This window comes from Artibeus jamaicensis, unplaced genomic scaffold (genome assembly GCF_021234435.1).
Source record: "Artibeus jamaicensis isolate MK-2021 breed Jamaican fruit bat unplaced genomic scaffold, CSHL_Jam_final contig_402, whole genome shotgun sequence".
NCBI classification, from domain to species: Eukaryota; Metazoa; Chordata; class Mammalia; order Chiroptera; family Phyllostomidae; genus Artibeus; species Artibeus jamaicensis.
The window spans coordinates 7,023,219-7,035,867 of NW_026521818.1; the positions used below are offsets into that span (position 1 = coordinate 7,023,219).

The 12,649-nt window shown below is 43.1% G+C and overlaps 1 protein-coding gene across 8 annotated transcripts in view; it reads right to left on the reverse strand.

Annotated features, from left to right (window-relative positions):
* Window positions 1–12,649, reverse strand: part of MCC (MCC regulator of WNT signaling pathway) — a 417,242-nt gene that overhangs the window by 76,394 nt on the left and 328,199 nt on the right. For all 8 annotated transcript variants that reach the window (XM_037167030.2, XM_037167029.2, XM_037167031.2 and 5 more), the window contains one exon: window positions 867–1,009. In XM_037167030.2, the coding sequence (XP_037022925.2) occupies window positions 867–1,009 (143 nt within the window). The remainder of the gene's footprint in view (window positions 1–866; window positions 1,010–12,649) is intronic.

The window sequence follows — 12,649 nt, forward strand, 5'->3', positions numbered from 1 at the left end:
TGGGTCTCTTCCCTCCTTTGTTGCCACACCTTTTGGATCACAGGGATCTTACTTTACAACTTCAAAGCCTTCATCCTCAACCTCAATCTCTCTAGAGAGCCAATCAGGCATCTCCAAGCAGACCAGTGGTTTTGCAACATTCTGACTGCAACCCACATTTGGAACATTTCATTGGGCATCTTATTCCATATACACACATAACATAATTTTCAGGAAACAATACTGTCATTCTATTTTTTCCTATTTGATTTCATTTTTAAAATATTTTATTTTTCATTTAATTTCAAGGCCCACTAATGGGTCATCACCTGCAGTTTAAAAACACATCATATGAACACTGTACCAAATATTTATTTCCACATGGAGGTTTCTCTCCAACTTCAAACATAATACGTCTATTTCCCAATTCAATTCTGAACCAATATTCCTTCTAGGGAATATGATCATTCTCTTAGTCACTCAGGATCAACATATTAGAGCCACTGTGGATTCCCCTTTACCCAGCAGTTGCTGTTGGTTCAGCTGCACTGTGTCACCACCCATTCTAGCCTTCCCATTCCTGGCACCGCGATGCAGATTTTACTGTGACTTGGAGCATTCCAATATCCTTTATAAGCCCTTCCCTACTTGCAGATTTTTCAAATAGAGGTGACACAAGTTTGACTCACAAACATTGGGACAGAAAGCTAATTCAACTCTTTAGTTACATTTTGACCAACAAAGTGGTATGTAAGGGACTGAAATGGGCGTGCCTTCATCTACTCACTAAACTCCGTGATTAATTAAATTTTAATTCTGGCTGCCTCATGCTTCTATAAATTCCTGTTGTGGAAACCAGACTCTGTGGTGATGGCAGGCAGACTCACCCATGTCAGCAGTGACCATGGTGGACTGGTTTTCAGGGATGGAGACAGAGGTCTGGTCCTGGTCCACGCTTCGAGAGTCCTCGTTGACCTCTTGCTGGCTCTGGCTGAGTTCTGATCGAAGCTCTGAGTACTCATCTTCTTCCCTGAGAAAAAAGAGTCGGTCACCACTTACAGAGATGTAAGACAAACTCCTAGAGAATATGTCATTTAAGGACAAAGTAAAAGACATTCACAGAGAGAACAGATAGACCTCCCCATACCTCCAGACCACTTACCAGGGTTCCTTTAGGCCAAATAGATGGTTACATCTATGGTTAGTGTGTATAGCTCAAGTTTGTATCTGCGTCCACATCCATGCACATATACGTAAGGGAAATTCATCTATCGGTTGATAGATCAATCAATCAATCGAGAGAACTTTTCCCCTTCAAAGATTTCCTGAAGAAATTAGATTTCGTCATCCCCTCAAATTCCCAGGTGAAGGGAGAACTAAGACTACTAGCACTGATGCCACAGTGAGCAAAATAATGAAGCCTGGTGAACAGAAACGGCATGTCCTGTCGCCCGGAGGGTCCCCACAGCAGGCCTTTTCTTGGAGGAGCACATAAGGGGGTCCTGGGCCAGAGCTACCAGAGAGCCAGCACCTCATCTGTGCAGAACAAAACGGATGCTTTGAGAGGTATACAGATCACGTGTCTGACAAATACCACACTTAATTTCCCCCAAAGTGGGTAGAGTTAGAGAACAGAAAAAGAGGATGGAGTGGGGAGAAAAAGGAAAACAGTGAGAGAGAGAATACCACTCCATGGTGAACCCCTTTCCATTTGATTTGCATTTACTAACGGGATGTTAAAATGCAGCTATGTTTCATTAGCACAAGAACACCCATCCCTTCCCAGGCCTTCATGGATCCCTCAATCCTTGGTGTCTGAATTAATTATGAGCAAGCTAAGGAAACTTAAAATTGTAGCATGTATTTCCAGGCACACCATACTTCCTTCCCCCACCACCATTATCATCACTGCACACACACTGGACACGGACATGGAAAGAGCAAAATGAACCCGAATGGAAGCATTTATTTTACAAGTGAGCTAGAAGGGAAAACTGTCAATGGGTTTAATTACGAGGCTGGAAAGCCCACGGGTGTCGGTGCAGCCCCAGGGGAGGGTGTCTGTGAAGAAAGCTGGGACGAGAGGAAATCCTCTCGGCCTGGCGTTCCCTTTAGTTTTTGACTCTGTGTGAGTGCAGCCAGTCTGCAGTCTCGGCTTTTGGGTCAGCCAACATGGTGAGTGGTGATCTTGAACTTGGAGGAGAGGCAGTTGTCATTATAAGCTCTCGAGGCACATCTATAAACTACAGAAATGTGAAGATCTCTTCAGACTTCTTGGTTCTCTCAAGAAATCATCCTTCTCCCAGAGAAGGGATTCAGCTGAATCCCTGCTTTATAAGGTATTTTTAATAAAAGCCACCCACATGTGGGTGGATTTGAAGCAGATATAAAACCCCAACCCAGACATGCAAAATATGAAATAGAATGGGAGGGGTGAAGACAAAAGGACATGGTTTAATGTTCTAAGACTAAGTTAATTATTAGACACCTGCAAGGCTAACAATAATTAGGTTTAGGAGATAAAACAATTAAAAAGCACTCTTAAGAGTGTCATTGTATTTGGTCTAGAGGGTAATTGTGTCCTGATATATCAGCTCTCCTTTCAATCAGCACTTAAAGTTCTGATTTCCATTAACAGAAAATTTTGTGTATAATGAATCAATTACCTCTGCTGCAGGCCAACGCAATCAGTGTCAGCTTGGCTGAGACTATTTTGCAGCTAAGAAAGCCAGAAAGATTCTGCTGCTATATCTATGGTATAAATGGCATTTGCAAAGTCTTTAAAAGCTGCCTTAAATCCTCCTGGCTTGGCAGGTTCCAAAAATACTGTGCCTGCCAAAACTTCTGCTTTGTAAGGAGTTACTTGTAGAGATACTTAGGATGAACTTTATAAAGGAGTGCCCAGGGAAGGGGTGCGAGAAGGAAGTGCTGGTCACAGGGCGCATTCCTTACTGAGGCTGGAGCACAGTTGGAGAACTATACCACACACACCTGAGCCTGAAGGCTTTCAGTGCCATGAAATGAAAATGAGGAATCCTCATTCGACACCTCTGAGCACCAAAACAAAGAGGGGAAAGCAAAGACCAGATGGGTGCTGTCTTCTAGGAATCAAATATGTTCACAACTGAGTTTAACCTGCGAAGGATGCTGTCACGGATACAGGAGGAGCATGTGGGACTGCAGAAGTGGGGCAGTGACCAGGGAAGACTTCCTGGATGGAGCAGCACTCAAGACACATCTCAAGACAAGTAGATTTTAGATGGGCCATGTAGGTGGAAGGGTGCATGTAAAGGCTCAGTGGAGCCCGAGAAGGTGAACATGTGGAGGCTGGGGGAGGAGTAAGTGTCTCAGTGCAGCTGAAACCCAAATGGGGTGCAGTGGAAACATGAGGCTGGCGGGGCACTCAGCACTTGTGCAGTGGGCAATTTTGATCAAAAGAAGAATTTATTGTAGTGAAGGAGGCAAATAATTATAATTACATGGTAGAGATAAAGATAAAATGGATGTGGTCTAGGAATTCACAGAGAGGAGGAAATGTTGCCAAGATCATGCATGGAAACAGATAAAACAAGCAGGAGAGAAGTGCAGAAAGTCTGTGTTCTTGACCTCATGTGGAGGGGCTGGGCACACACATTTTTGGTGAAGGTTTCTCCTTATGGTAATCATAATGAGTACTGAGCTGGCCGAAAAGTTTGTTTAGTTTCTTTTCCATAAAATAAAAGACACATTTTTCATTTTCACCAATAAGTATTGATTTGGATATTCTGAGTATGTCAGCTATCTCCCACAGTAATGTTGATTTAATGTCTTGATTTGATTATATCAACTTCAACTGGTTTGCCTGACTGTGGAGCATCATCCAGCGAGAAATCTCCAGCATCAAACTTCACAGAGCACTTTTGACAGATTTGATCAGTCACAGAACCTTTTCCATATGCTGCACACATCTTTTTTTGCCTTTCTGTTGTGTTTTTACCTTTCTTGCAATAATAAAGCTAATGTGCTAAAAATTTGTGTATTTTCTCCCACCGTCAGTATTAAAAAGGCTACATGGTTTGCAGGCCAGTGCTCAGTCCACTGAGCCATACCAGCCAGGGCTATACACTGTTTTTTGTTTTTGTTTTTAATATATTTTATTAATTGTGCCATTACAGTTGTTCTATTCTCCCCTTCATTCCCCTCCATTCTGCACACCCCCTCCTCCACCATTCCCACCCTTTAGTTTATGACCACGTGTCTCGAGTTCTTTAGATTCTATATTTCCCATACTATTCTTGCCCTCCCCCCTATCTATTTTCTACCTACCGTCTATGCTACTTATTCTCTGTACCTTCTCCCCCCTTCTCCTCCTCCAACTCCCCTGTTGCTAACCCTCCATGTGATCTTCATTTCTATGGTTCTGCTCCTGATCTAGCTGTCCTCTTAGTTTGCTTTTGTTTTAGGTGTGGTTCTTAATAACTGTGAGTTTGCTGTCCTTTCACAGTTCATCTTTTTTATCTTCTTTTTCTTAGATAAGTCCCTTTAACATTTCATATAATAAGGGCTTGGTGATGATGAACTCCTTGAATTTGATCTTATCTGAGAAGCACTTTATCTGTCCTTCCATTCTAAATGAAAGTTTTGCTGGATAGAGCAATCTTGGTTGTAGGTGTTTGGATTTCATGACTTGGAATACTTCTTTCCAGCCCCTTCTTGCCTGTAAGGTCTCCTTTGAGAAATCCACTGACAGTCTGAGTCTGATGGGAACTCCTTTGTAGGTGACTGTCCCCTTATCTCTTGCTGCTTCTAGGATTCTCTCCTTCATTCTAATCTTGGTTAATATAATGATGATGTGCTTGGTGTATTCCTTCTTGGGTCCAACTTCTTTGGGACTCTCTGAGCTTCCTGGAATTCCTGGAAGTCTATTTCCTTTGCCAGATTGGGGAAGTTCTCCTTTATTATTTGTTCAAATAAGTTTTCCACTTGTGGCTGTTCCTCTTCCCCTTCTGGTACCCCTATAATTTGGATGTTGGAGTGTTTAAAGATGTCCTGGAGGTTCCTAAGCCTCTCCTCATTTTTTTGAATTCTTGTTTCTTCATCCTTTTCTGTTTGGTCATTTTTTTCCCTCTTTCTGATCCACTCCTTTGATTTGAGTCCCAGTTTCCTTTCCATTACTATTGGTTTCCTGTGTATTTCCCTTCATTTCAATTAGTTTAGCTTCCATAAGTTCCTCTAATTTGTGACTGAAATCAACCAGTTCTATGAGCATCCTGATCACCAGTGTTTTGAACTGTGCATCTGAAAGTTTGGCTATTTCTTGGTCGCTTAGATTTATCGGCTCTGGGGCTCTGAATTCTTCTTGAGCCATGTTTGATCTGTTCGTGCCTGTTACGTATGAGGAGCAGAGCCTTAGTTGTTCACCAGGGCAGAGCCACCCAGGTCGCTGTTTTGTGATGCTGTATGTGGGGGGCGGGGTCAGGGAGGGACAATGGCAGCTCTGCTGCTGGGGCCCGTGAGGTCCGTCTCACCACTGCTAGCTCCTTCACCGGTTTATCTGCATGCGAATGTGTGACCATGGTCCACCCTCAGTGGGTCTGCCCATTTCTCCACACTTGGGATCTGCCCACGGCTGCTGGTGCACCTGGGTTGCACTCCCAGGTTGGTCCAGTGGATCTTTCCTGCCTGACCCTGCTTTGCTGCTGGCTCTGCCCCTCTTACCGGTTTGGCTGAAGTGTTTGTTGTTGTCAGACTTCCGTGTAGTTCAATTTTCTGTGGTTTGGCTGCGTTTTTGTTGCTAAAACTTTGTTGTTTTTAAACTTGGTTGTGTGAGAAGGTGCAGTGCTTCCACCTACGCCTCCATCTTGGTGGAAGTCCCCTATTTTTGATAAAGTTTTTAAATGCACACCGACATAACAGCTATCACAATACAATTTAACAAAATTATTTCAAATGAAGTTCAAGATAACAAAGCACTACTAGAGCCATTTTATGAAAAAACAAAAAACAAAAAAACCCAACAACAAATGAACTTTTTGGCCAACCCAATACTATAGCACAGAAAAGTAGCCTTGTGAGAAGATCCGTGGTTCTGGGTCACAAAGAATGAGGTATAGAAAGGTTAAACAAAGCCTACATATTAGAAAGTTTCTGCAATCCTGTTGTTTCTCCCAGGCTGTAGGGAAAAAAAGACCACGAGTTGCATATCCCGCTCTCCTAAACATCACCATCAGAATCACTCCCAAAAGGAGGCTCGGCCCTGCGACTGGGAAGTGACAAATTTTCTCAGGACCGCTGGTAAAATCACAGTCCATTTGGGATTGCAGCATACGCAGGGACTGAGGCTGGGGTTTTTCTCTCCCTACTGCACTATTCAGGACAGCTGGTCCATCAAGAGCAATGGACAAGAAGTCAAAAAAGTCAAAACCACTCCGCCAGCCCGTGGCAGTTTTAGAAAGGCAAAAACCTGTGGTGGGTTTTTGGGACTGTCTTGTGCAGTGGTGAGTCACCAAGTTGGTAATGATGTCTAATCAGTGACACAGCATCAGCATCTCAAAGTGACTTTATCATTGGTTTATCTCTGCTGTGTATGCATTAACTGTTGGTGAGGGATAGCTTACTTCTTTGAGGGAAAAATGCCTCCCAAAGACCACCAACTGTTAGTGTGGTGATGAAAAGGAAGAAAACATGAAAAAGTCCAAGAAACAATCACATGTACCTCAAAAATCAGCAGCTGATAAGCAGATAAATGTTGATAATTATACGCTATTATGGTAGTTTCATAACTATGAAATTATAAAGTTCTCAGTGTTGCTCTTGGAATAGAAAGGATCATCTCACAGGATTCTAAGTGTACATTATTTCATTCACTTAAAAGCATTTGTGAAGTGCATCCAGTTGGTCTTTAGCATTGCAATAATTAGTGCTCGCTACGAGCTTAAACAAAACAAAACAAAATCACTCCTGAGGAGGCGGGCATCAGAGTGCACACACACACACACACACACACACACACAGGTAACTGGCAGGTGCAGACAAGTCACAGGGTGACAGACTGGAGGGATCTCAGAGACCATCTAAGCCAGAACCAACACCTTTATTTCACAAATAACACAACTGAAGCTTCAATGGCTAAGCAACTTACCCGAGATTAAGCATCTAGTACGTATCACAGCCCAATTCCTAAATTTAGTGCAAACAAACAACACTTCAATATAGGAGACAATGCTGGATTTTAGGGAGAGAGGAAGGAGGGGAGAGAGAGCAAGAGAGAGAAACAATGTGAGAGAGAAACATCCATCAGCACCTCCCGCATGAGTCCTGACCATGAATTGAACCCACAACTTTTCTGGTGTGTGGGAAGACCCTTCAACCAACTGAGCAACCCGGACAGGACTGCAGTTGTTTTTAGAGATTCTCCCTCTTTTTTTTTATTAGGCTGGGGAGCACCGATTTAATCATAAATGCAAAAGCTAATGAAAGTATAATTCTTACCATGCTTTGCAGACCTTAAGCTGGAGCACTGTGGAATCAGCTGCATTTGACAAAAACGTTATTTCACTAGCAAACCCCAAACCCCAGATCTAGTTAATGTTGAAGTATGCTAGTTAATGCGGAGGTATGCATTCGTGCCTTGTCACTGGATTGGAGGGACATGTGAACAAGACCCAGACGGACATCTGCCTGTCTCAGCAACTGTCAGTCAACTGTGTCCAGCTAACCCCTGGTGGTCTTTCTGAACCACATGCCATTTTTCTAACAATTAAAGGCAGACCTGCCCTGAAGTGACCCTTATTCTTTTAAAGAATGAAGATTTTTTAGACATAAGGAGGAAATACATTCTGTTCAGTTCTCTTAGAGCAGGGGTGTTACACTCATTTTCACTGGGGGCCACATCAGCCTCGCAGTTGTCTTCAAAGGACCAAGATAATTTTAGGTCTGTATAAATGTAACTACTATCAAGGAGTTGAAATTACATTAGCCCTTTGAAGGGCTGAATACATCCCATCTTAGAGGATCTATAGCAGGGAATCAGTGATGAATAAAGTTCTGATTCTTCAATTCTACCTCTTTAAATATTTTTATACAGCACAGAGGAAACTCAGCCTCATCTATGAACATTTTGGTGAATAACTGCCAAATGAAATTTTGAAAGCCTAGCTATCCTTGCCATCCATGAGTACCAGTTTTAACAAGATCTGATATAGGATCAATATTCAAGAACTTCTAAATATGTATACTGCATAGGGAGATGGGGAGAGAGAAATCTATTTTATTTTTCTGGGCCTATTTTTATTTCAGTATCTTTTACCTTTCAGGCCAGAAATTAATCAAAACAACATGTTTTGCTGGAAGATAAAGAGGCTTTGGCTATATTGTTTGAGATGCAGCAACGTGAAACTAGACAGACACACTACACAGGTCAAAAGGTGGGCTGAAAGACCAGAAGAAAGGCCAGGTTCATGGTCCAGGCCTGAGATATCAGAGATCGAATTACATTAGAGTAGACAGAGACTTTGGAAAATATCTCAGTCACTAAATGAGGAACACTTTGCAGACAAGGAAGCAGAATTCTAAGTGCCAGTGCCAAGGTGACACAGATACCATGGGTTGGTGCTTTCTGGCCTGTGGTCATTCTAGGAGAAAGGTGTGGGGGACAGAGCCCAGGGCAAGAACCAAGGCTGACAATAGACATCAAGGATAGATGAGAAGATCCAGGATCTACCGGGTCCTAGAGGTTCCAGAAGAGCACACCAGGAAGGAGGATTTAGGGTCAAATGCTGCAGGAAAGGACTGGTAACAAGCAAAGTCACAGGGTTTTCCAGTTAAGAAATCACTGGTATTTTCTTTAAAAATTTTTATTATAATTTATTGATTTTGCTATTACAAATGTCCTGATTTTCTCCCTTTGTCCCCCTCCTAGCTCCCCCCCACTCCCTCAGGCAATCCCCCTACATTGTTCATGTCCATAGGTCATGCATATTAGTTCTTGGGCTGTTCTCTTTCCCATAATGCACTTTACATCCCCATGGCTATTCTGTCACCACCTATTTGTACTTCTTAATCCCCGCACCTCTTCACCCATTCTACCCATTGACCTCCCATCTGACAATCATCAAAATGCTCTCCTTTTCCAGGATTCCAACTCTGTTCTCCTTGTCTGCTTAGTTTGTTTTTTAGATTTAATTATTGATAGATATGTATTTTTGCCATTTTACTGTTTATAGTTTTGATCTTTTTCTTAAATAAGTCCCTTTAACATTTCACATAATAATGGTTTGGTGATGATGAACTCCTTTAGTTTTTTCTTATCTGGAAAGCTCTTTATTTGCCCTTTGATTTTAAATGATATCTTTGCTGGGTAGAGCAATCTTTCCTGTAGGTCCCTGCTTTCCATGACTTTGAGTATTTCTTGCCAATGCTCTTTAGCTTGCAAAGTTTCTTTTCAGGAGTCAGCTGACAGTCTCATGGGCATTCCCCTATAGGAAACTAACTGCTTTCCTCTTGCTGCTTTTAAGACTCTCTCTTCGTCTTTAAACTTTAGCATTTAATTATGATACACCTTGGAGTGGGCCTCTTTGCAGCCATCTTGTTTGGGACTCTGTGCTTCCTGGACTTGCATGTCTATTTCCTTCTCCAAATTAGGGACTTTTTTTTTCCATTATATTTTCAAATTTCTCTTCTCCTTCTGGCCCCCTATGATGTGAATGTTGGGCCTCTTGAAGTTGTCCCAGAGGCTGCTGACACTATCCTCATTTTTTTGGACTTTTTTCTTCTTGCTCTGAATGGTAGTTTTTGCTTCCTTATGTTCCAAATCAGCTTCATCCATTCTACTGTTGTTTCCCTGTAAATTGTTTTTTTATTTCAATTAGTGTATCCTTTATTTCTGACTGGATCTTTTTTATGCTGTTGAGGTTCTCACTAAGCTCCTTGAGCACCTTTATAACCAGTGTTTTGAACTCTGCATCTGATAGATTGCTTATCTCCATTTTGTTTAGCTCTTTTTCTGGAGTTTTGACCTATTCTTTCATTTAGGCCATGTTTCTTTGTCTCCTTGTTTTTGCAGCCCCCCGGTTTGTTTCTATGTATTATGTGGAGGTGCATAAGAATATGTCTTGGTAGTGTGGTCTAATGTAGTAGTAGGTGTCCTGTAGGGTCCTATAGCACAGCCTCCCCTATCACCCAAGCTGGGTACTCAAGGTGCACCCTTTCTGTGGGCTGAGTACACCTTCCTCTTGTAGTTGAGGCTTGGTTGCTGTTTGGTAGATCAATGGGAAGGATTAACCCAGGCCAGTCAGCTGCAAGGACCGGCTGTGATCACTTACTGCCAACCTCAGCCCTCTATGGAGGATCAGCTGCACAGGGGAAGGGTGGTGGTGCTCCAAAGTGGTCTGTAGTTGTCCAATGGGTGTGCAGGCCCTGGGGTTTCCAGGGTGGTGCAGGCCAAGGTCGGCCCCCATCTGTGTTTTGCCCAGGGCCACCCTGCCTGAGCTATAAAACAACATGAGATGGCTGCCTCTGGTGTTGGGCCTGGAGATTCCCAGGTGAAGCCAAGCTATGCATCTAGGTTGGCTGCTGCTAGTGCCAGGCTTGGGGCTCACTTAGGCCAGGTGTTGCTCATTTGAGAAGATTTAAGAAGTTGTACATCATGAGTCAAGACCAGCCATTCACAGGGAAAAGCAGCTTGGGTGGGTCCGTAAGTTGGGTGGGGCAGAGTCTCTGGAGATCTCCAAAGGCAGGTCAAACAGTTTTAGCCAGGTTGATGGAGTCTCAGATATGGCACCAGTTTCAGGCTTTGTGGCTTTGTAGGGGGAGACTTTAGGAATGCGACAATGGCCTTGGCTTGCCTTGATGCCAGTGACTTTAGTTTCTTCCAGTATGCCACTGGTGCTTTTCAAGCTACCACTCAAGTGCTGGAGCTCCAGGGAGTGAATCTGAGTAGGTGAGTCTGTGTGTGGGTTCTTTAAGAGGAACTGCTGGGAGCTCCAGCAGTTTCTTCTACTGACTCGGTCCCTGCTGGTTTTTGCAACTGGAAGTGATGGGGGCTTATCTTCCTGGCACTGGATCCCTTGGCTGAGGGACTGGTGTGGGGCTGGGATTCCTAGCTCCTGAGATAACCCTCCTGAATTATTATACACCACACACGGGTATGGGACCAGCCCATTCCATGTCTTCACCCCTTCTACCAGTCTGGATGGATGTGGTTTAATTCGGTAGTTGTCAGACTTCCATTCAACTCTATTTCTCACAGTTCTAAGTGATGGTTGTTCTATATTTCAGTTGTAATTTTGATGTGGTTGTGTGAAGAGGCGAGCCATGTCTGTGCTTACACTGCCATCTTGACCAGAAGTCCCCACTGGTGTATTTCAAAAAAAGTTATCTTAGCTCAGGTTACTGTAACAAAATACCTGCTTACACTATCAGCCTGTTTTAGCTAGACTGGCTAGCTAAAACAACAGAAATTTATTTTCTTATGATTCTAGAGGGTAGAAGTCCAAGATTATGGTGTCATCATGGCCAGTTTCTGGTAAGGGCTCTCTTCCTTGCTTGCAGATGGCTGCCTTCTCATTGTGCCCACACATGACAGAGAGGGTGGGGTTAAAGGTGGAGGGCAGAGAGGGGATGGTGAATTTGTGTTCTGTAGTGTCTCTTCTTACAAACTTGCTCACTAATCCCATCATGCAAGCCCCACCTTCATTATCTCATCTAAAATAAATGATCTCCCAAAGGCCAATTTCTAAATACCATCACATGAAGGCTTAAGGCTTTAAGATATGAATTTTGCTCAGGACACAGTTCAGTCCATAGCTAAAGGAGTATCGGCAAACTGTTAGGGTCAGAAGCCAGGCAGCAGTAGGCTGATGAGCATATGGGAACTACAAGAGAAGATACAGGCTACTCATGAGAGTTGTCAGTGAAAGGCTGATGCTTTTATGAGAGTAGCTTTTGGAAAAAGAAAAAAAAATCTCCTTGGGAAACAAAAATATCTCATGTTTAATTTGCTTAGACATCTTCCACCCGCACCCCACCCAGATCCAAAATGAGCTACTGATGTGTTTTTCCATTTTCCCCATCCAATTATATAATCTCCTCAAGTCAGATGAGCATTTTTAAAAGCTACTTATAAGATACAGTTAAGTGAAAAGGCACATATTACAAAACAGTGTGCGCTATATGATCCAATTTGTTTAAAATATTCATGAATAAAATTTTTTAGAAGGCCATACATACAAAATCTTCATTGTTTATTCCTGGAGATGGGATTCAGGATGCATTAGGCAGGGTTCAGTTAGGAACACAAACTACATTGGATATTTCAAGTAGAGAGGATTTAATTTGGGCAGCTGTGCCCTAGCAAAATCACTGGAAAGGCCGGAGAAGAAAAGGGTGGTTGGAGGCCCCCAGGAGCTGTCAGGTTTGCCATCACGGCTGAGGTCCCCTCAAAGATCAGGGAACTGCTGCTGCCTTCACAACTGCTCACAGCTCCAGGGTCTGACCAGTTAATGTAGGACCTCAAGTTACCAAAGCCTGTACATCATCTGCAACCAATTGTCCCGAGGGACAATGTCTCCCTCTTCCCTTCTGTCTTCCAAACACAAGTGAGTGCATCTCACTGGCAGAACCCAGATGAGAAGGGAGTCTGGGAAGTAGTCCCCAGGGTCTAACCCCTTTGATTCTGCAGAGTGTGGACAGA